General features: G+C 38.7%; 1 protein-coding gene across 11 annotated transcripts in view; it reads left to right on the top strand.

Moving 5' to 3' along the window:
* The window catches only part of DLGAP2 (DLG associated protein 2), a 459,270-nt gene that overhangs the window by 384,890 nt on the left and 53,419 nt on the right, over window positions 1-20,961 (top strand). For all 11 annotated transcript variants that reach the window (XM_039568661.1, XM_039568657.1, XM_039568656.1 and 8 more), the window contains 2 exons: window positions 1,667-1,878; window positions 18,138-18,285. In XM_039568661.1, coding sequence (XP_039424595.1) covers window positions 1,667-1,878; window positions 18,138-18,285 — 360 coding nt within the window. The remainder of the gene's footprint in view (window positions 1-1,666; window positions 1,879-18,137; window positions 18,286-20,961) is intronic.

The raw sequence follows: 20,961 nt of genomic DNA, 5'->3' as shown, positions 1-20,961 counted from the left end.
GCTTCAAATTTGGGAAGATTTTCAATGCTTCCTTTCCAATCACTATCCAAAGGTGAATAATGTGAAAAGTTTGTTTCTTTGTATGATCTTACCCATATTTCACTCAGATTCATGCTCTGTCCTATTACTTTGTATAAGAATATTACTCTTTTTTATTCTCTGATCGTTATTTCTAACATTTTTCTGATATGTGCAATCTATTTCATCTCTTCTTATCTGACTTCATTTTTCAGTCTTTTTTTTTTTCTGTCTTAAGCTTGGGTTTTTTAGTTTAATATCTCTATTTTCACTTGTTCACCCCCTTTTAAAACTTCATTTCTCCCTTAATCCTCTTTTAGGACTCAAAGCACCAGGTCTGTTCACCTAATGGTGGCTAATTCATCTGTCTTGAAAGGGCCATAAAGATGGCAAGCAGATCATGTTAGTTATTTAAACCCAATCTCCAAGATTGCTGAAACCAGTGGGAGCATTTGCTTCAGCTCCACAGTGAGCTAACTCTGTCTATAGAAGGTCTCAAATAAGTTCGACTTGAAAATCTTTATTAGACATCCTGCTTTGCAGAAACTACAATACACGTTTAACTGCAATTTCAGACTTATAGTATATTAGTAAATAAAGGCATTGAACTGCTTAATATAGATGGAATCATTATGTTGATAAAGGGTTTGATGCTGCCCAGGGCATCAGCCTTGGTCCACTGATGAACTCTGTCGCATCCTTCTTTTTAACCATGAGTCCTTATAATGCATTTCGGAGAGTTGCCTATATCCTTTAAACTAAGTAAATACATAAGTGTGATTCTGGATTAGAGCCAGAGGACTCAGCACCTTGTAAGATTAAATAAAAGAAAAAAAAAAAAAGAAAAAGCAATACTGGCAGAGACAAGCTTGCTGATTTTAATCATAGGCCTTAAAACAAGGCTGATTTCACTTTGGATTGAAGAATCCACTCCTGCTCAATTCTTTGGCAGTTTGTAATGGTGAGAGATGTCCATCCACCAGCTGTTGATTATCTGACTAATGATCTTACTATTTGGAAAACCACCTCAACTTTATAAAAGCAACTGCAACCCTGCAACCACACATATTATTTAAATGGTTGCATTCCTGATATATTACAGTCTCTATCAACTATTTTGCAGTTTCTAAATAGAAAAAAGACAAATTACCACTTTTTCTTTTTTCCCCACAGAAATTTGCCCTAAATCATAATCCTATCCATTTATGCGAAGATCATGGCTTTGTTTATCTTAAATATGTCATTCATACATCACTGGTAATAAACCCTGAAGTCCTCAGCTTTCATTGAGTTTTAGGTCTGAGATACCTAATTAACCTACTGTTACCAGTAAAATCTATGTGCAAACTTTAAGACACTTCCTGCAATTTAGAGCATGTCTACAAATAGATATTGCAGCTCAGCTCACAATCCATGACTTCATCGTTCCTTGGGTTCTAACATTTATAAACTGAAAATTTCCAGCTCTGTAGTTGAAGTTAAATGGCCAAATCATTTAGGGTTCTTAGAAATCTTTTCATAAACTATCTGTTTCTGAAGAAAAATTAATTCATTTTTTGTCTTCGTAAAAGGAAAAAGGTAAGGAAGTATTTAAATATATGAAAAGAATAAAGCACATTCTGTGTGTGTGTTTTATGGTCTCTGTTAGGTACCTCAGGATGAGTGGGGAGGATACCCAGCTGGTGGGAAAGATGAAGAGATCCCGTGCAGAAGAATGAGAAGTGGGAGCTATATTAAGGCCATGGGAGATGAAGAAAGTGGAGATTCTGATACTAGCCCCAAGACATCACCAAAATTAACAGTTCGACCAGAGTCATTATTAAAATCCATTGGGCAAAGACCACTCGGAGATCATCAAAAGTAAGCTTCACTACACTATGTTATACACCTTTCTGGAAGTTGTTGTGACTTGGATAACTTTTCTTTGTGTCTTATGGACAACGGTCAGCATCCATAGGAAAAAAAATTATCTGTGTTTAAAAGGCAATTTTGTGGCTTCATTTTAAATTAGGTACAGTTTCTTGTGATTAGTGGATGAAAACCTGACATCATCTTCCATCCCTGAAATAAACCTTCTACTTCTGAATGAGTTTGTTATGTTTACTAAAGGAAATATATGGGGTTTTTTTTTTTCAAGAGTTCAAAGTTCTGTTTTTTTTCTCTAGAAGGACTGGTTTATATTATCTTTTTTTGTTATTTCATTGCTTTCTCTGAAATAGAAAATATAATCTATTCTACATTAGATATAATAGTAAATATATCATCGTACCATATATTGGGCATTTTACACCTTTTTTATCAGTATAATGCTTTCTGTATCTTATCTGCTATACTCTATCATACACATTTAAACACGTTTTGGAAGATTTTGTTTGACTGGGTTATTTTTCATTCAAACTACCTACAATATGGCCTATTAAATAACTAAAGCAAATCTTAAAACTATAGGGAAATATGTAGCTATATATCTTTTCCAATAGATCTTTATTTACCTTCCTTTTTATCTTTTCAATATATCGTTTTATAAGTAAACTGTAAATATACCTGTGAGGAGAGTTTCAAAGTGATAGCCTGATTTAAAATCTGCAGGTTCTGTTAATGTGACTGGGAGTTTCTCATGGCTTAGCAAATTCATCTTTTCACCTGGGACATAAACTAAAGAAATTGAGAGTGAAACCTTTGACCAAGTGTTGTTTATTGTTCTGTAGGCAATACCATATGGTTTACCATAGTGACTCACCTTTTCATAAAATAAAACAAAAACCTTAGGCAAAAATCCTTTTGGCTTAATTAAATTGAATTATTTACCTTGCAATCTGCAAGAAAACCATCAACTTTGGCTATTATCAAAGAGAAGAGTTTCCAGCTTTACTGTTTCATATTGTACTGTCCCAGCCACTGTCTGGCTGTGTTCGGGGCACTGTTGTATGCCAGGGATCATTCTCAGAGACAGTTTGGTTGCAGTAATCCCAGTTTTGGAGGGTATGTCTAATCTTATTCGTACCACAAACTAAAATCTTTTCTTAGACACTGTTCTAACTTTCCAAGCACTTACACCAAATAAAATATATTCTATGTTGTTCTTTGTTTCCAGCTAAGACTGGGCCTCCCAAAAGGGAATCTGGGTAGCAGCACAAATTTTCCAGTGGGTGGCAGGTCTTGGTGCCTGCCCTAGACCACTACAACTTAGATTCAGACAGCAACTAAACATACATATTCAAATAAGGAATATATTTCAAGACAGAAAGTACTCCTGATTTGTTAAATCCTGAAGGAAGGTGCTTATTAGTAGGTCAATACCAAATGTTGTATCTTCTTTAATTTCTCCATGTATTGCAAATACACCACTCAAAATGTAATTGATTAAAGCACGGGTGCACGGCTGATGCATGTACTGGGGTTGACAGCTGTGCTTGTTCATGGCCCCAGAGGATTTCATGGCATAGTTACCACTAACCAGTCAGAAAAGGAGGAAGCTTTTTGTAAGACTGTAAGATATTATTAGGGGCTCTGTTGAGAATTTGTTACTAACACTGGACTAGGAATAACTAAGCAGCCAGGCTGCTGATGACAGATATCTTTTAAGTCCTCAGCTTTTCCTTAAACTGAAGGGCAACACTTTGAATCTGCCAGCCTAACATACATAGGTTTTCCCAGGGAACTTCAAGCAGATACGTGACAACTATTCTGGTTCTTGTAAGTCTTTCTTGCAAAAATCTACAGATTACAGCAATCCTAAAGCAGACAGAAAATTTCTTGTTGCACAGAAATACAAGGTGATGATCCTAAACTTGGATTTTCACCACAAACCACCTCCTCCCAATATATCTGTCTCCCGGTCACTGTGGTTGCCTTTTCTGTCTGGAGGATTTCTTTGAAGGCTATAGCAATGGATAATGGTTATGGAGTCTTCCTGCCTCCTCCAGCATGGCTCAGTAATCCTTACTGCACGCCGAGCACCATTTGTACCACTGATCATGCTGCTGAGCCAGAAGCCAGGGCTTTGAACAGCATTCCTGCATGTATAGCAGGGCTGAATAGCATTTCTGGCACATGTCATGAGAAATTACATAATTCAAGATGTCAGCTGCATTAGCTGGCTTTTTAGCTTGTTTACCCAGATGGAGGGAGCTAGTGCACAGAAATAAAATGGGGGTTTAATTCTCTTAGTCCTCTGCTTGGGTGACAGCATAGTTCAGAACTGAGGTCTGCAGAGCACCAGTAGACTTGTAATAAAAGCTGAATATTGATAGTTTTGGCAGTATAAAAACATTTATTGGCTGTAAAACAAAGGTAGATGGATTTCATAAGAAAAAGCCTAGTTTTCTATCACTATCCTGAATATGTTAAAATGAAAATTAGAACAGCCTTCACTTAACCTTCAACAGATGTTTGACGTGTGCATGTTTCTCCTCTGAGTACTATTAGGCATCTTTGCAAGGATTTTTTTTTCTCATTTAAACTCTGTTTATGCTTTGACAAAAGTAATCCCTATTTTACTGGTTTGCGTTGATCAAAGATTCAGCAAACTGAACATTAAAAGTTTCTAAACAATAAAAATGCATATTTGCAGCTGAATAAATAAATACAAATAGGTAAATGTAAATGATATAATAGAAGCATCAAAATTCTGAAATAATCTCTTTTAAGTTGCTTTTGGAAAGGAGTATATTTTACTCCGAGCTGGAAAAAAAATAAAAGGAAGTGCATAGTCTGCCACTGCTGGTTTATGCAGCTGTCAGAAGCAGGTCATACACCAAACCACAGCCATCTGATCACCACCTCTGTCACAGAGATAGCACAGCCAGCAGCATCCCCAGCACACCTGTAGCCTAGGCCACCTGTCACCTCTGGATAGTGCCAAGACATGGTTCAGACACCAGCTCTGTTAGATGTAGCCACTCTCACTGTAGGATAAGAAATCTTGGCCAAAGGGTCAGGTAATGGACCTGGCTTATTTGTGTGTATAGCTGTATAGCTCAATTTTTTCGGACTTTTCAAAAATGAAATGCACCTAAATATTGAGATTACTCACTGAAGAAAAATGAATTTCAATTCTTTCTTTATGAATGCTGTTTCAAAAAACTACATAGTAGGTTGCACTACTTAGTCCTACAACATCAAGTTGAAGGCCAGTGTAATTTATTAGTATTATTAGGAAATTGCATTTGAGCAAAATATAATGCAATCAGACTTGCTGTTGTTCAGACAGGACACATACCTGAATCTGCTTCCTTTCAACTTTTTGTTTTCTTGGAATGGTGCCAGAAGTCCTATTTAATGTGAAAATTATGTTGACTCTCAGTAACCCCGGAAGAAAAAAATGTTACTTTTTAAAATTTTTTTCTTTATTTTGCACTATTGATTATACAAAACTGTTCAGATGTCAGTTTTGGTATACTAGAAGTGAAATGCAAGCCCTTCTATTCAGTCCATTGTTTTCTGCTGTGCTGTGATGCTACTGAAGATGAAGTTAAACTGTGTTGGAAGGCAGTAGTTTGTAGAAGGTATGCCGTATACTGCTAGGAATTTTCATTTACAGTAAAGGTCAAAACAGCCAAACAGTTTATAGAATGGATAGCTGAAACAAAGGGAGTGTCTGTCCCTATCCTAAATAAGCTTTGTGCAATCCTGGAAGAGAGACTGACCCACATGATTTGTAAGGGTATCCGTCCAACCTACTAAATGTCATTTTTCTGTATTTATGACAAAACCAAGCAAAGCTGAGATGGAAGCATCAGAGACACTGGGATCCAGAAAGCAAAGCTGAAAATAAAATAAGAACTTGGTACTCTGGAATAGGAAAGCAATTCTGAAAAACTAAAGATAATATGGTTATTTGATGCATTTCATTTTCAGGGGAAAAGTACTTAATATACTGATTATGTAAATGAACAGAAAAACACTGTAGAAGTAGCAAATTCCATTTTCAGTATCTCCTTTTTGAAGTGTTGTGAAAGACTCTGAAAGCCATCTCACCATTGAGTCAAAAGGAATAACAATAGCATTTAGTCCAAAGTAAATACACTCTATTTGAAAATCATACTGGTATCACTCACACAAATGAATAGTCGTGCTGTGCTGAAGTTTTCCATTATGCTCTGAAGTGACTCACAGGAAGCTATGAAGATGAAATAGGTTAAGCTACAATAAAATAAATTCAGTGACAGCAATGTGTACTTTTGTTTTGTGAACCTCTAATGGCAGACTTTTCTGTTTCTGGTAGTCCAGAACACCTTAAGCTGATGGGCGGGCAGAGAGAAAGATGTGTGAGCACAGAGGCAGTACAAAAATGTAGTGTTTTAATGAGGAAGGAAATCTGCCACAGTACAAATTATTTGGTGGACTGACACAGTACCAGTGATACTTTGAGTTGTCTTGACAACCCAAGATTAAGTTTTTCACTTAATCCTCTACCAGATTTTTGCCACTGTATGTAATGAGTATCTTAAGTTATGAATCACACTCACAGAGAGAGCATCTTTGTGTTGTAGGTTGTTTACACCCATAGCACACCTGAAGAGCATGATGCATGTCCATATTTCAGCCACTCTTATTCACGGTCTGGTATCTCAACACAAAACACTTTATTAAGTATTTTAAACTAATATATCTAAAACCTGAAATGGTTGACATGTTTTCTGGGTTTATAGTAAACCAGAGCAAAAGAATGACCTTTTCACTGCTCTCCCTCTTTTCAGAGTGAGAGATTGCATCTATCCATTGCCATGCTAACTTAATGCTTATCTGGACTCTTATCCAAGGCATGCCCACATGTTCTGTTCTGTTCTGCAGAATTTATTATGGCAACAAAAATGTTGCCAAAGCACACAGCAAGGGGATTAAACCACAACCAGATCTGACAGACCCCTTGGCTCAGCAGGAATCATGGAACAGCACAGGCTCCTCTAAGCCATATGGGAAATCTCCATTAATTTTTTTTTTTCCATTTGCAGCCATTTGTGCTAACCATAACATGCTTGAACATGAGACAGTGAAAGCAAAGAGGGAAGTTTGGAAGCAAGGCATGAGACCAGCCCTGTGGGTTTTCATCCATTTTTGCCCATGACAGTGCAGACTCCATTTTTGTTTAGTGCCAAACAAATTTGTGGGTATTTCTCCTAAGGCACACCCCTTGGCAAGTGCACACAGAAAAGGCTGTGGGTAACTGTGCACATGTGGGGGACTGGGTGTGCTGCAAAAATGTCACATATTGAGAGTTAAAGCACACCTTCCTTGCTAGAGAAATTAATGTCCTCTTCCAACATTATTCATTGCTGTGCACCAGTGATGCAAGCCTTTTTTAATTTTTAAGGTAAACTTCAATTTTCCATTAACGCTTCTACATTTTAAATTAGGAATGGTTTTGAAGCCACTCCTGAGAAATATTTTTTAATAGAAGAGATGAGGGAAATCACTAGAAAAGGAACCCTCATCTTTTGTATGCTTTTTATTTATCTTTGGGTTTTTTTGCCCTCAATCTTCTGACTCTAAAAAGCCTCATTACACACTTCATTAGTAGCTTTCTGAGGCCCTGTAGTGTAGTAGCATCTACTCAGAGTCTCTGAGGGGTGAAATTGGAGATTTACTGAGGAGAGTTTGAGGGCTAATTACAAAGCCTTATCAACTAATAACGCAATCAGAGGGCCACAGGCATGGCGGTAGTGTTCTCTGCTGCAGTCAGTAAGATCTGGGTTAGATTAGTCTGCAGGGTTAAGAGAGAATGCTGATGAAGGGCAGACAGTCATCTGGCTACCTAGGAAACATCTTTTGTGGGGTCAGAAGACATCCCCATCTTCCTTTGCAGAATAATAGCAAATGCTCTTAAGCAGTGTTAGGCATCTTGTTCTCTGAGAAGTAGCACGGTGTTAAACACAGGGAGTCATTGAGCCCAGATCTCCTGCCTCATTTTGGTAAATACCAGCTTTTTGTTGTAGGGATGAAATGTATTACCCTGGATTAGGGAAGGAAGGGGGGATCCTAAGGCTCTAAACAAAGTCCAGAGTCTTTTCAGGAATAAAGCAGGCTTTTGTCAGAAAAATGCAATTACATGATGGATTGTGGTGAAAATGCAGTAAGACTCAGGTCAATATCACAAGCACAAATTGTGACATCCAAGGGATACAGATATGCTTCTAGTTTTTGGTGCCTATTTGTTTCTGCTTCCAACAAATATGTTAGTTTTACTTTTCATTTGAAAAGGATCAAAAGCCGATTTTCTCATTTCTTTAGTTTTTAGCAAAAACTAAATAAGACTATAAAAGATGTGTACAGAAACTTCTTCAGGCAAGGATTTTAAAATTAAGATGCTTTTGGTTAAAAAGGGAGAAATTTTACATACATATATATATATATATATTCACTTTTTCCAATTCTACTCAATTGGTTCTCAAGAAATTACAAGAAATTACATAGTCTCATTAATACCTTCAACTTCAGCATGAAGGTCACTTATTTTCTTTAGATCTACTGGTTTTAATGGACTTACATGTGTGTTTAAATTAAGCTTATGCTCAGATGCTTTAATGAGCCCTGATAGTCTGTAGTGTACACTTGTTCTACCCAATTAGGACTTTTTGCATGGCACATGTCTATGCACAAAAAGGGGGGAAAAAAAAAAGTGAGATAGCTTCCTGAAGAAATTAATGAATATTTCAATTCCATAAATGGATTTAGGAGCATGCATCCCATATTTGAGTTCTGCTTAGATCCCCAGACCCACTTGCTGAACTGCTACATGATTCTTTAAATACCCTTTAAGTTTTGGCCATAGCATCCACCTGAATTTTGTTGATGCTGACCAGCTTGTTGCCTGCTTGCAAGAACAAGCTCAAAATGTGATATTGGAACAAGACTTTTAGGATTAGCTACAGATTAGCTATATGTGTAAATCTGTCACCTTCTGGAAAGTTTAGTTTAGATTTCTCATATCCTACTTTTTTTATTACATTCACATTTTGAGTGACTAGCAGTACAGGCTTGGTTTAGCCTACATCCTCTCTATCTTTGCAAGGAGTGATCAAACCACCAGACTGTTTAACGATTCTGATGATTTCCTCTCATCCTCTTCTGGTTCATGTTGTACCAAATCCCTAAACACTTACTGATGGTAAGAGTTCTCTCCTACCAGTGATTAGTAGGCATTTCATAAGGTTGAAAAGAGAAGTCTCCACCTCTTTCCTGGCATACTCCTGTAATAAATCAAATGTTCAATATCTTTCATGCATATTTTTTAAAAAGGTATGGGTCAGTGATGAAGTATCTAGGCATCTAAATAATTTCATTTGGCCCAAATTCTCATATTTGCCTAGTGATCAAAGAGAAGCTTCAGACTGGCAAATATTAGAAAAGAAATTCTTTACTACAGATAAATTTATGAGATTTATGTGCACTTTCAGTTTTCCAAAGAGCCAGAATAAATGTGCTATTTGAAAGGGAGAATCAGACTTAATGTCTACACTCTGAGTTCTCCAATGGGCTGCATGCAGGCACATCTGGACCCCTTTGCAGAGCTCTATTGACTGCAGCAGGGCTCCATGGAGATACAGTGTGACTCGCAGCTGCTATACAATGGCACTAGCTAAGGTTAATCATTAGATTCTGGTCGATGAGTTATTTCACGTACCTAAAAAGACATAGTTAAGATAGATCCAGATGGAGAAATGAATATCCATTGAAATGCAAATCTCTCAATAAAATAGGTTTTGATAACCACAGATACTTTGATAATCCTAATGCACCTCCCTTTTAGGCACCCAAGATGAATTATTTTACAAATTATATTTTTTTATCCCAGAAAGAAACTTCTGAATTGCATATACTGATTTGAACGGGAGTGATTGTACTTTCTTTAATGTTCCCATTCATTCTCAGATTTTTGCACAAATGCAGGCATGATCATGAAAATAAAAAGGCATGATTTTAGAATATGGCAATTCTGAAAATTAATTTGATGGAACATGGACTTACTTTATATTGGATGCTCCCTGAATAAACCTGATAAACCCTTTCAGAGTCAGAAGGTGACCTTCTTGCTGCAACTTTTAGAGGCCTGAGAAGATGTTAATTCACTTTCAGTACCTTCTTGACCCAGGGTGCACTGGTGGCTGAACATTTGACAGAGAAGAGGTGCTCTGGGGAGTGATCACTATTTTGAATGTGAGTAGATCAAGGAATGACCTTGGGATGTGTATGACATTTGCAGCATTTTTGGCATCACAATCACACTTTTTTAAGCAATGGTATTAGGTTTATGACAAAGTCTGTGATGTCAATCACTTATTAGAAAATAAAATGCAGACCATAAAGAAAAAACCAACCCAAAACCAGTGTGATTGAGAGATCCCTTCTCAGGAGTTATATATTCCATGCTTCCCCTGGAATTGTCTTGGATGTCAAGTACTGCTGCCCAGGAATTAAAATTTGTGGGAAGAAGTTAGGGTGCTTCTAGCTTCTACCTTGTACTCGGCACTAGTGATGCCACACTTCAATTCCTGTGTCCAGTTTTGGGCGTATCTGTCTTGGTTTGAAAGACAAGTGTCTGCTAAGGAAGGCAGGAGCCTCCCTTGGAATGGAAAATGCAACCCCCTTCCTTCCAAATTATTATAATTTTGAAATTAAGGGGCTTTCAGGCAAAGATATGAGGAATAGGAATAACAATTGTTTACTTATATACATATATACACATACATATATATATATGTATATGTAAAACAAGTCAAACAAACAACAGTAACTATGGCGGTAACAACAAACAGAACCAGTAACCCAGTCCCAGCCTTCTCGGCTGTCAGGCCCTTTCCCCTCGGGTGCAGTTCCGCTCGCAGCCGGCAGGGGCGCTGGCGGCTCCCGGTGAGCAGGGCAGGTGCGATGGTTCCCCCGCGGCTGCAGGGGGCGCTCCGGAGCGAGCTCGGGGGGCACGCGGCAATAAAGCTTCTTCACAAACCCCCTGGGGCAGCTGATCCCGGTGCCCCAAGCAGGACCCTCGGGAACAGCAGGGATGAACACAAAGTCCCAGGTGATAGATGAGATGTACCAAACTCCGGAGCTGCAGCGGAAACCCTGGGACTTCTTGGCAGTCAAGGGGTGCGGGGCTACAGCGAAACTAAGAGCTGTGGCAAAGGAATAGTGGCGGGAGGGCAGCCGTGGCCCAGCTCCCAGCGAGGCAGGGAAAGGTAGGCTTGGGATCCCGGGGTTTTCCCTGAGGCACCCCAGCAGATGGTGGAAAGGTCCCTCTTTTAGTAAGGTGGGGTGTTAGGGTCCCTGTGCAACAGCTGCTCCAGCGAGCAAGCTCCACTCACAGTAGGAGAAAGGCAGCAGAGAGCAGAAACCCACAGTGGCGATGAATTCTCTCCACAACCACAGCAGTGTTGCTGCCTGTTCTGAGCTTCCCCTCCAGCCTTTCTCTGCCTCCAAATGCCGAGAGAGCAAGAGCCCTAGGGGCTGTACCCGACCCCTTTTTCCCAGTTCAAATCTCGCGGCATCTCTGACCTACACAAGAGGACCCCAGGTGAGAGAGAGTAGCCAGCTGGACCCCTCCCCCTATGGCCAGGTCTTTTTGTCTCTCTTAAGTATGCAGTAATTTGTCCCCCTGGCAACATGTATGGGGAAAATTCTTTTAAGAGAAAAAAAACAAAAGGAGAACTCCTAAAACCCCAACACCCTCACTTCAAGAAGGAAACTGAGATGCTGGAGTGTGTCCAGACAAGGGCAGCAAAGCTGGTGAAGAATCTGGAACACAAGTCCTGTGACGAGTAGCTGGGGGAGCTGGGGTTGTTTAGCCTGGAGAAGAGGAGGCTCAGGGGAGACCTTTGCATTCTCTACAGCTGCCTGAAAGGAGGTTGTAGCCGGGGGGGGGTCAGTGTCTTCTCCTATGCAAACAGTGAAAGGACAAGAGGACACAGTCTTAATCTGCACCAGGGGAGGTTTAGGCTGGGCATTAGGAAGAAGTTCTTGACAGAAAGGGTGATTGGGCATTGGAATGGGCTACCCAGAGAGGTGATGGAGTCACTGTCCCTGGAGATGTTTAACGAAAGACTGGACATGGCACTCAGTGCCATGGTCTAGTTGACAAGGTCTACTTAGGTCATAGGTTTAACTTGATGATCTCAGAGGTCTTTTCCAACCGACTTGATTCTGTGATTTTGTGATTTTTTTGTTGTTGTTTTGACCCTGGATTAGCTATAAGATGTAAAACCATGCCATTTTCTAATTCTTGCATTTCAAGCTGTCCTAAAAGTGAAACAATATTGTTTACCATACATACCTTTTCACCAAATAACTAAAAGATTTGCCTTCTGCAAAACATGCAATGCTTGCATAAGTCCTGGTGCAGTACTGTGTGTTGTAAATCTAGCTCACAGCAATACTTGTCATGCAGCAATGACAAGAGACTTCAGGAAACATGCCACAAACCATACTGGGTGTTCATCAGCGTCTGATCTTGGTGACAACAAAGGGTGGGCTCAGTGCTACACAAAGTGATAGATTTTGACTGAGTGGTGCAAGGTGCTGTGGTACACATCGCAGTGGGGATGCCTCAAATCCCGCAGCACCATATGTGAAGTCACCAAGCTACTTCAGATGCTATCCATGGTGCCATAAACTATCCAAAAGTTATATAAAACAATGGAATGCAGCAAAAAAACCCCAATCAATGTTATCTATCTTTTATTTACGGAGTATCTTACTCCTTTTACAAATATACCATTAATATAAAAGGAAATATATGGTTAAATATTATATTGCTGAAGATGAGGAAATAAGGGTCTTTCTGTTATCATTAGGTAATGGCCTTCCTTTATCATTAGTTAATGTGTTATTGCAGCCATTGAATTAGCTTGCATTTTTGTTCCTTTCATTAAAATGTGTTCTAAATAGCTCTCTGCTTTTCCAAGTCTTCTGGCCTAAGTTGGGAAAAGAAAAGGAGATGTAGACATCTTTTTCCATCTTCTGAAACCTCTTCACAAACCTTATATAGTGCTTTTTGATTGCAATACAAGGAAACTTAAGTTTCTTCCTATAGTTTTGATGTATAGAATCCTATTAAGTATGACTAAAAGATAAGGAATAACAGAAATTTTAATTGGGGGTTTGGAGTCAAAAGAATTGTAAAAAATCATCCTTTTTGTTCTTTGTGTTTGGGGTTTTTTTAGCACATTTCGTTGCATGTTGTAGAGTTAAAATAGCAGAGTTTTCCTGCAATTATTTTCCCCCATTCTGCTCTTAAATTTTACTCTGGATGAGGTGTGGGCAAGAACAGCTAGTTTGCATGAGAAGTTGAAGAGGTTTTGGGTTTGTGGTAGCCTCCCAAATGAGGGGGTAGGATTAGGTGTCTGTTGCTGGTTGAGCAGGGCTGTGATGACAAATAGAGGTGTTAGGGGTACTTTTGAAATCTGGAGAGGACAGAAGCATAAGTGGCCAAATGCTGACTTCTGGTGGGTGTTTTAGATCATGAACAGGAAGCTGTGAGCTGGTACTTAAAGAAAGGGCAGTAAGGATCTGGGTGGGTCAAGAATGAGAAAGAGCTGTCCTTGGGGATTCCGGTAAATATGAGTTCTGGAGCTGGAGGAAGTGGTAGCTTTCACGTAGGAGCATCAGGACATGTGAGATTTGGATACAGAAGCCTGAGTTTTTGCAGTTTAGAGAAATGCAAGAAAAAGGAGACTGTAATGCTCAGGACTGCTTTTGGACTACTGTCTCTTCCCTTGTTCTTGATCTATTTTTTGTGGGAATATGCAACCTAACCTCACTGCCGTTCACTCTGTACCAGGATATCCCAGCTATGCTAACAGACATGCTATCAGTTATACTGTCCCAGAGAAACACGTCATGCTATAGCTCACTTTATGTGGTTATAACACAGTATTTTGTCCTCCCTGAACACACTCAGGCAATCTGCTGAGTGCTGAAAGTGCTGTTGCAAATTTAGCTACCTTCACTGGGAGTCCTTCGCTTTTAAAGTAAAGATTCTCAACAGCGGCAAGATCATTACATGGAAGTTCTTTTTTCCCGAAAATTTCTTTAGGCTTTGAGGCTTTCTTTCAGCTAAAATATTTCTCATTAAATTTAAGACCTCTGCCTGGCTGCCATGAACTTCCTCTGAAGCCAATGGAAAATGGAAAGCAAACCTTGGGGGCAGAAATGCTTTTAAAGGACATCTGTTCCTAGAATCTTGTCTATTCAGAAAAGCAAGTGGGAAGAGAGCAGACTAATTTAGTTTCTCCTATTAGTCTCACTCTATTCTTCCTTTTCCATAGCACTGATCTTTAGAGCCACCTCTTTGATGTTACTATGTATATTTGTTTAGTAGTCCTGGAGATGATCTGTTAAAACATCTCGTTTGCACATACTTGTCTTGCCCTTCCGCAGTGATCAGCTGAGATATAAGATCATCTATGCTGCTAGAGAATATAAAAGAAAATTATTTTCTCTTTTCAAAGTGAAAGAACCTTGATGTTTTGGAAATGAAGGTCAAGAATTTTGTTCCTAAGCTTATAGATAGAGTGGATGTCATTAAAAAGTCAGAATTTACCAAGGCCAGATGTTGATTGTGTTTTCTAATATTGTTGACAAGCATGAGACTTCCTTGAGCAACAGGTCATGACATTTGAGAGCAACTTCCCCATGTAACTCTGGTATTTTGCTTCTGGATCATATTTATAGCAAGGTCATAATTTTCACCATGCATCGACACGTTTATCCTAGAGGATAACCTTGAGATTATATCTTAGAAATGAAAACTAATAATTTCTATCAGGAAGATTACAAAGGGTTAATCAAATGAGTGTAAAATTGCTTTTATAGCCTAATATATGCAGCATTTCTTTTACTTTGCTACAGTTCCATGAATCAATTAATCTCCTCTGATAAATGAAAAATTATTTAACTATCAGGTAATATCCAAACTCATTCATCAAAACTCAGCTGCTTAGAAGTGCTATGGAATTCTAGGCTTCTTTCCATAAGAAATTATTGCTGTAAAAATTGTTGATGGCATTTAATGATAGCAATACCTAACAAGGTACCAGAATGTGATTAGTTAAATAGTAGATTGTTAAGCATTACTTAGCAAAGGGGACAGTTACGAGGATCAAGTTTAAATTAATTAATTTTAAGTAGTTCATACAGTAATTTAGAATTTAATTCTTTTCCTTCTATCTTTTCTTAATGTGGCCCATGTTTTAATGAAACCTCAAACATCTCATTCACAAACTGTTTATGAACTCAGAATCTAGATTTTGCCACCTGATGATGACAAGCAGAAGGTCCAGCAGGGACTTACTTGTTTTGAAAAATACTAACATAACAACATCAAAGAGATTATTGACAACACCAGGCAGATTAAAGTCTCTCTGTCCTCGTGAGACCCCACCTGGAGTAGTATGTCCAGGTCAGAAGTCGTCAGCACAAGATGCGGACCCCTTAGATCAGGTCTGCAGGAGGCCACAAGGTGATCAGAGGGCTGGAGCTCGTCTCCTGTGAAGACAGGCTGAGAGACCTGGGGTTGTTCAGCCTGGAGAAGAGAAGACACCCTTGCAACCTTTCCATACCTAAAGTGGGCTTTTAAAGAAGAGGGAGAGTGACTTTTTACCTGGACAGGTAGTGATAGGACAAGGGGTGATCAGTTTTCAACTTAGAGATTTAGGTTAAATCTTAGGAAGAAATTCTTGACTGTGAGAGTGGTGAGGCACTGGCACAGGTTGCCCAGAGAAGCTGCGGATGCCCCATCCCTGGATGTGTTCAGGGCCAGGTTGGATGGGGCTTTGAGCAACCTGGTCTAGTGGGAGATGTCCTTGCCGTTGGCAGGGGGTTGGAACTTCATGATCTTTAAGGTCCCTTCCAACACAAGCCATTCTCTGATTCCATGATGAAGTAAAGCATATGCAAAAATCAGAATAACACAGAGCAGGTGTCAGTCATCAGCCTTCCTATAGAGGAAAGGAAGTTTAGTTACATCCAGCAACTAAATGTAGATAGAGAGGCTTTACACCACTTCACCTAATCTATTATATTTGTCTTCATACCTACGGGAACAAAAAAATGCTGCTACAGCTCTTCTTTTTATCATCTAGAACCAAATTAGACCCACTATCAGACTGTTATCTTAATCATAGAATCACTTTGATTGTAATGACTTAATTAACCTCTGAGCACATACCTGCAATAATCTCATACATTTTCATTTTGGTTTTAGCAGTTATAGCATAGTTTCTACATAGTTTACCTCTGGCATGAGGTTACAGAGACATTCCATAGAAGGAACTGAATAGACAGGAAGAAATTAATTGTTTTCTTCTCCAGGGAAATTTCTTAGGATTTTGAAAGAATGCCTGCCTTGAACAAAGATGAAAACAAAACCCATCCTTTTTTTTTTGCTTCACCAGCTCTGTTGCTCTTCTTTGGACATGCTCCAGCAAATTTATTAGGAAAAATTTCTTCACTGAAAGAATTATCAGACATTGGAGCAGGCTGCCCAGGGAAATGGCTGAGTCACCATCCTTGGGGTATTTAAAGGACGTGTAGATGTGGTACTTAGGGACATGGTTTAGCAGTGGACTTGGCAGCATCTGGTTACCAATTGGATTCAATGATCTCAGAGGCCTTTTCCAAAGTAGATGATTCTGTGAATCTAAGGCAGATGCATCGAGGAAGCAAGGCTATGTCTGTGTTGACCCTGAGATGCGAGAACACATGGAAATGCTTGAGAACAGATCTCCCAAGTATAAGGGTCTCTAAATCCCATCTGCTCTTGCAGCTGGTGGTGTGAGGGAATACTAGATCATCACGTCAGACATCAAAGGACATGGCCACACAGGGAGATGGATCTCAGTACTCTTTGCTTTTCTAGGCAAAGCCATGATAAAATGTTGGAGATTCCTCCCTGAATGCTCCTCAGGGACTGCATCCAAACTCAGGTTGTGTCCACTCTGTGAGGAAGGCTGAGTTCCCTCAAGCACCAGCCTATGGTCATGCTCAGTGTTTGATAAATATAGTCTGAGAAACAAAATCCTGGTTTATGCTTCATCTTGCAGCAGGAGTTGAACCTGTGGCTTTCTCACTCACTGAGTGGTCTGGTTCTTCCAGAGAGGAAACTTCACCATTCACAGGGAAATGTCCAACAGCCCAGGCACATGTCACAGACACTGCTGGACTGACCAGCTCTGCCAGCTCAGCATGAAGTAACCATATGGCCAATATTAGGTATTCAACTGGCACAAATCTACTTTCCCATAAACAGTTTTTGTTAAAGCTACCTTTAAGGAATAAATATAAAAACTACATATTTACCACATGAAACCAAATCTTGTCTGGGGTATTAATTAATTTCTGCACTGATCTGCAAGGGAAAGTTCTAAAATATGATTTACAGAGGTTCTGAGAACTCTGGTGTACCATGTTTGAGATTTTAATTTTTTGTATTCAAGGCAAAGTACTGAGCTTTTCTTAGGTTTATTTATTTTCCTGTGATGTTAATCAATACATTTAAAACAAAACATGAAGACTAGCATGCCCTTGGTGTGAAAGCATACTGAAGACGGTTCAGTGTGGTGTTACAGTCCCAGTCCTCCAAAATGGGAAATGTGTTGTAATAAAACAATTTTTAGAGCTTCATGTAGTTGCTCTGAGCACCTTATTAATTTATTTTTCTTTAGCTGAACATGGGATATTTCAATCTTTTGTAAAACTATATCAATCCTTTGAAGATAAAAGGTCTCTTGATGCCTAACACCCTGATGAAAACCAGATTACAAGTAGCAGATTTTATCTATGAAGAAAGATTTTTAGTTACTTTGGTTTGTGCTTTAGCTCTGTTTTTTGTTCCTGTTGACCTAGACACTGTCTTTTAGTAAAGTTCAATGTTAATAGCCAGGAGGATTGATGATGTTTAAATACAGCAAAGATTTAAAATTTCATACCATCTAGGTAGCAGAGCCACAGATTCTCTGCTTGTGCTAAGACATTTGATTACAACAGATCTATGATGCTTTATATGGAGTAAGATTTGGACCCGGGTGAGTGGGTTTGTGAGTCTCATACAAATTACTGTCTTCAGTGTCCTAATTGATTCCATCTGTAGTTTTACACCCTTTCCTTTTTTCTTCCTCTTTCCTTTGTAGTCAGAGCTACCTTCAAACTGCAAGTGACGTGCCTGGGGGTCACAACCTGGATCCCTCTGCAAACTACAATTCCCCAAAGTTTCGCTCAAGGAATCAGAGCTATATGAGAGCAGTGAGCACGCTCAGTCAGGCCAGCTGTGTTAGTCAGGTGGGAAATTCTTGTTATAACTTTTCTTATAGGTTAACTGCAGATATGAGAGTTGTTACTAGTGGATGGTTTTAGTTTTTGGGGTTTTTTAAAATTAATATCAAACTGAGGATGTGAATTGTCGAAGTAATTGAGTTCTAAGGAATATTACTCAGAACTTCAAGAAAAATACTGAATGCTAGAGGTGAAGAGATATTACTACACATAATATTTTCCATTTATTTTCATTAAAAATATAAATACAAGTGTTTTTCTTTTCAGTCCATATTAAATATTTAAATGTTAAGAAGATTCAGACTGAACATGAGGAGTACACTCCTACAATACTCATCCTCTGAAAATACCTGCTCTGATTTCAGTAAATGTGGATTGGCAGATTAAGATAGAGATTGAAAAAAATTATGCTCCAAAGGAGCAGTGATTCATCCTAAACCAAATCACTCACTCTTCTTGGGTGAAAGAATAAGTCCCATAAAAAATTCTATGTGTGGCGTCTTCTGAAAAGGTACAGGTTTCCTTCCTACTGGTTTTATGTCTATTAGTTAGTGCTAACTTGTGGTAAAGTGAGGTTTGAATCAGACCTGAAGTGCAAGCAGCCATAAGAAGTATGTTCATGTTCTGTTTAGCAGAGGACTTTACATAAAATTCCCAATGTTTCTGATGTTTATAGGTCCTGAATTTTCTTTCCGGTGTTGTTTAATGACAGATGGGCCCTGCCCTCACCTCAGACATGTTACTTAATATTTCTTTGACCATTTAGTGAGCCACCTAAGGGTATACTTACACAATGGTTATGTTAAAAGGGAAATCTTTTTAAAGCAATTTTATATTCATTCATATTAGATTTGTACTGCATGGCTATTCAGGCCTGGATTCAACTCATCTAATTTGAGGCTTTTAACTGAGGCAACAACTAAAGCTCCCTCTGTAGTTAATGGAGCGAGCTTCTTCCAGGACAGTAAACATCCCTAGTGGGCTAAGAGCCCTCCAGAAATGCTTGTCAGTCTCCACTGACTGAAGAGAGCTGGCAGGAGCAAGTCACTTGACTAATGCCCTTCAGTCAAATTCCTTAATTTCCGTGAAGTAATCCTAAATATAATCTTATGTGACACGCACTGGCATTAGAAACAGTCAGTCATTTTCCAAACCTTTCACTATTTTTTTTTCCACAGCTCCCTTGTGAAAACTGTTCCCATCATTCTCATGCCTTGGTTTTTATTATGCTGGTTTGGTTATTTTCTGTTTTTATTATATTCTGCTTTTGAGAAAGTTTCACATGGATTAGATCCTGCATTCAAAGCAAATGCTGTTGGCCACCACCTAAACAGTGTTACCGCATAGAACTATTCCAATGTCTTCTGCCTCTATGACCATGTCCGTGCACAGAGATGTTCACTGAGCTGTCCATAAGGACTAATTGGTTTCAGTAGTGGTTAAAATTCTTCATTCCAGTGTGCATTACCTGGAAGGCTTCCACAATAGATTTCATTTGCAGGTAGATTGCTCAATTGGCCAGATTAACTAAACCTGCTGAATATAGTTCCTTACTCTTTCAGTGTTCACTAACCTATGGAACTTTGTGTTAGCCACACACTTCCTGCCTCACAGTCCACCTGTTTCCAGACCATTAATAAATGCATTTAATAGATATTACCCAAAGCAAATGTATAAAAATATCAAGTTCTGAACATTTGCTGTTTCCTGCTCTTTTGCCATGACACCATCCTCTTCTTGTACCATCTACATAATAGAAGTTTGTATAATTTGTGGCATTTTTTGTGCCTTTTTGTTGTGAGATCCTTCCTTTTTCACACCTGATGAAGGGTAGGCTCAAGAAGAATGCTGACTTCCATGGTTTATATTTTTAATTTAAGTTTAAAAACTTTTAATTTTCTATTGTCAGTAACCTTAGTTTGAACGAAGTGGTTAAGACTTACAGAGTTTATGGACTAAATTACCATATATTTCCTGATCAACAATATTGCAAAATAGTTCAGAGTAAGATTTTTTTAATCTCTTTGAGATTGCATTAGCCTACTTAACTTTATTAAAAGCAAATTTTATGAAGGGTAATGTAATTCCTTTCAGAAGAGTTTTAGTAGTCGAAATGTCTTAACACAAAATTAAAATACCAGTTATTCATAATCATCAGAACTTCTGTATAAAATTTCCATTTACTTAACCAAAATCCTAAAACATTTGAAATATTTGCAGGGACTCTCTTTCCATAAGAATAAAACACTAAGAGCACTTAGCAGCTGTAGAGGAAAATTAATATCAACTGGATGTGACATTTAGTGATGCTATAAATTTAATCTGTAAAATTATTCATACTGATTCTGACTTCTAGCACTCATTTTTTAGAAAAAAATTATTTTCAGAAAGACGTGCAATTATCTGTTCAGAGTTAATTTCCTATCTGATTTTGGATAAACACAATATTAAATTATTCAGGTTAAATACAGGTTGTTAAGGCTGACTTCAGTGAAGGATTAAAAAATGCTGTAGGTAGAATTAAGGCACTAATCTTCAAGACAGCAACATAGGGCTACCTACCGAGAGATTGCCCAAGCCTGGCCACTCTGCCTAAGCCCTGTTTATCATGGAAATTGCCTCTGAAAAAGGCACAGTGTTGTATCATGCCCAGCCTGCAAAGGGTTAGCAGGTAAATGCTGG

This window comes from Corvus cornix, chromosome 3, assembly GCF_000738735.6.
Source record: "Corvus cornix cornix isolate S_Up_H32 chromosome 3, ASM73873v5, whole genome shotgun sequence".
Lineage (NCBI taxonomy): Eukaryota > Metazoa > Chordata > Aves > Passeriformes > Corvidae > Corvus > Corvus cornix.
Note: the sequence above shows the minus strand (reverse complement) of the source record. Positions and strands in the feature narration are given on the sequence as shown.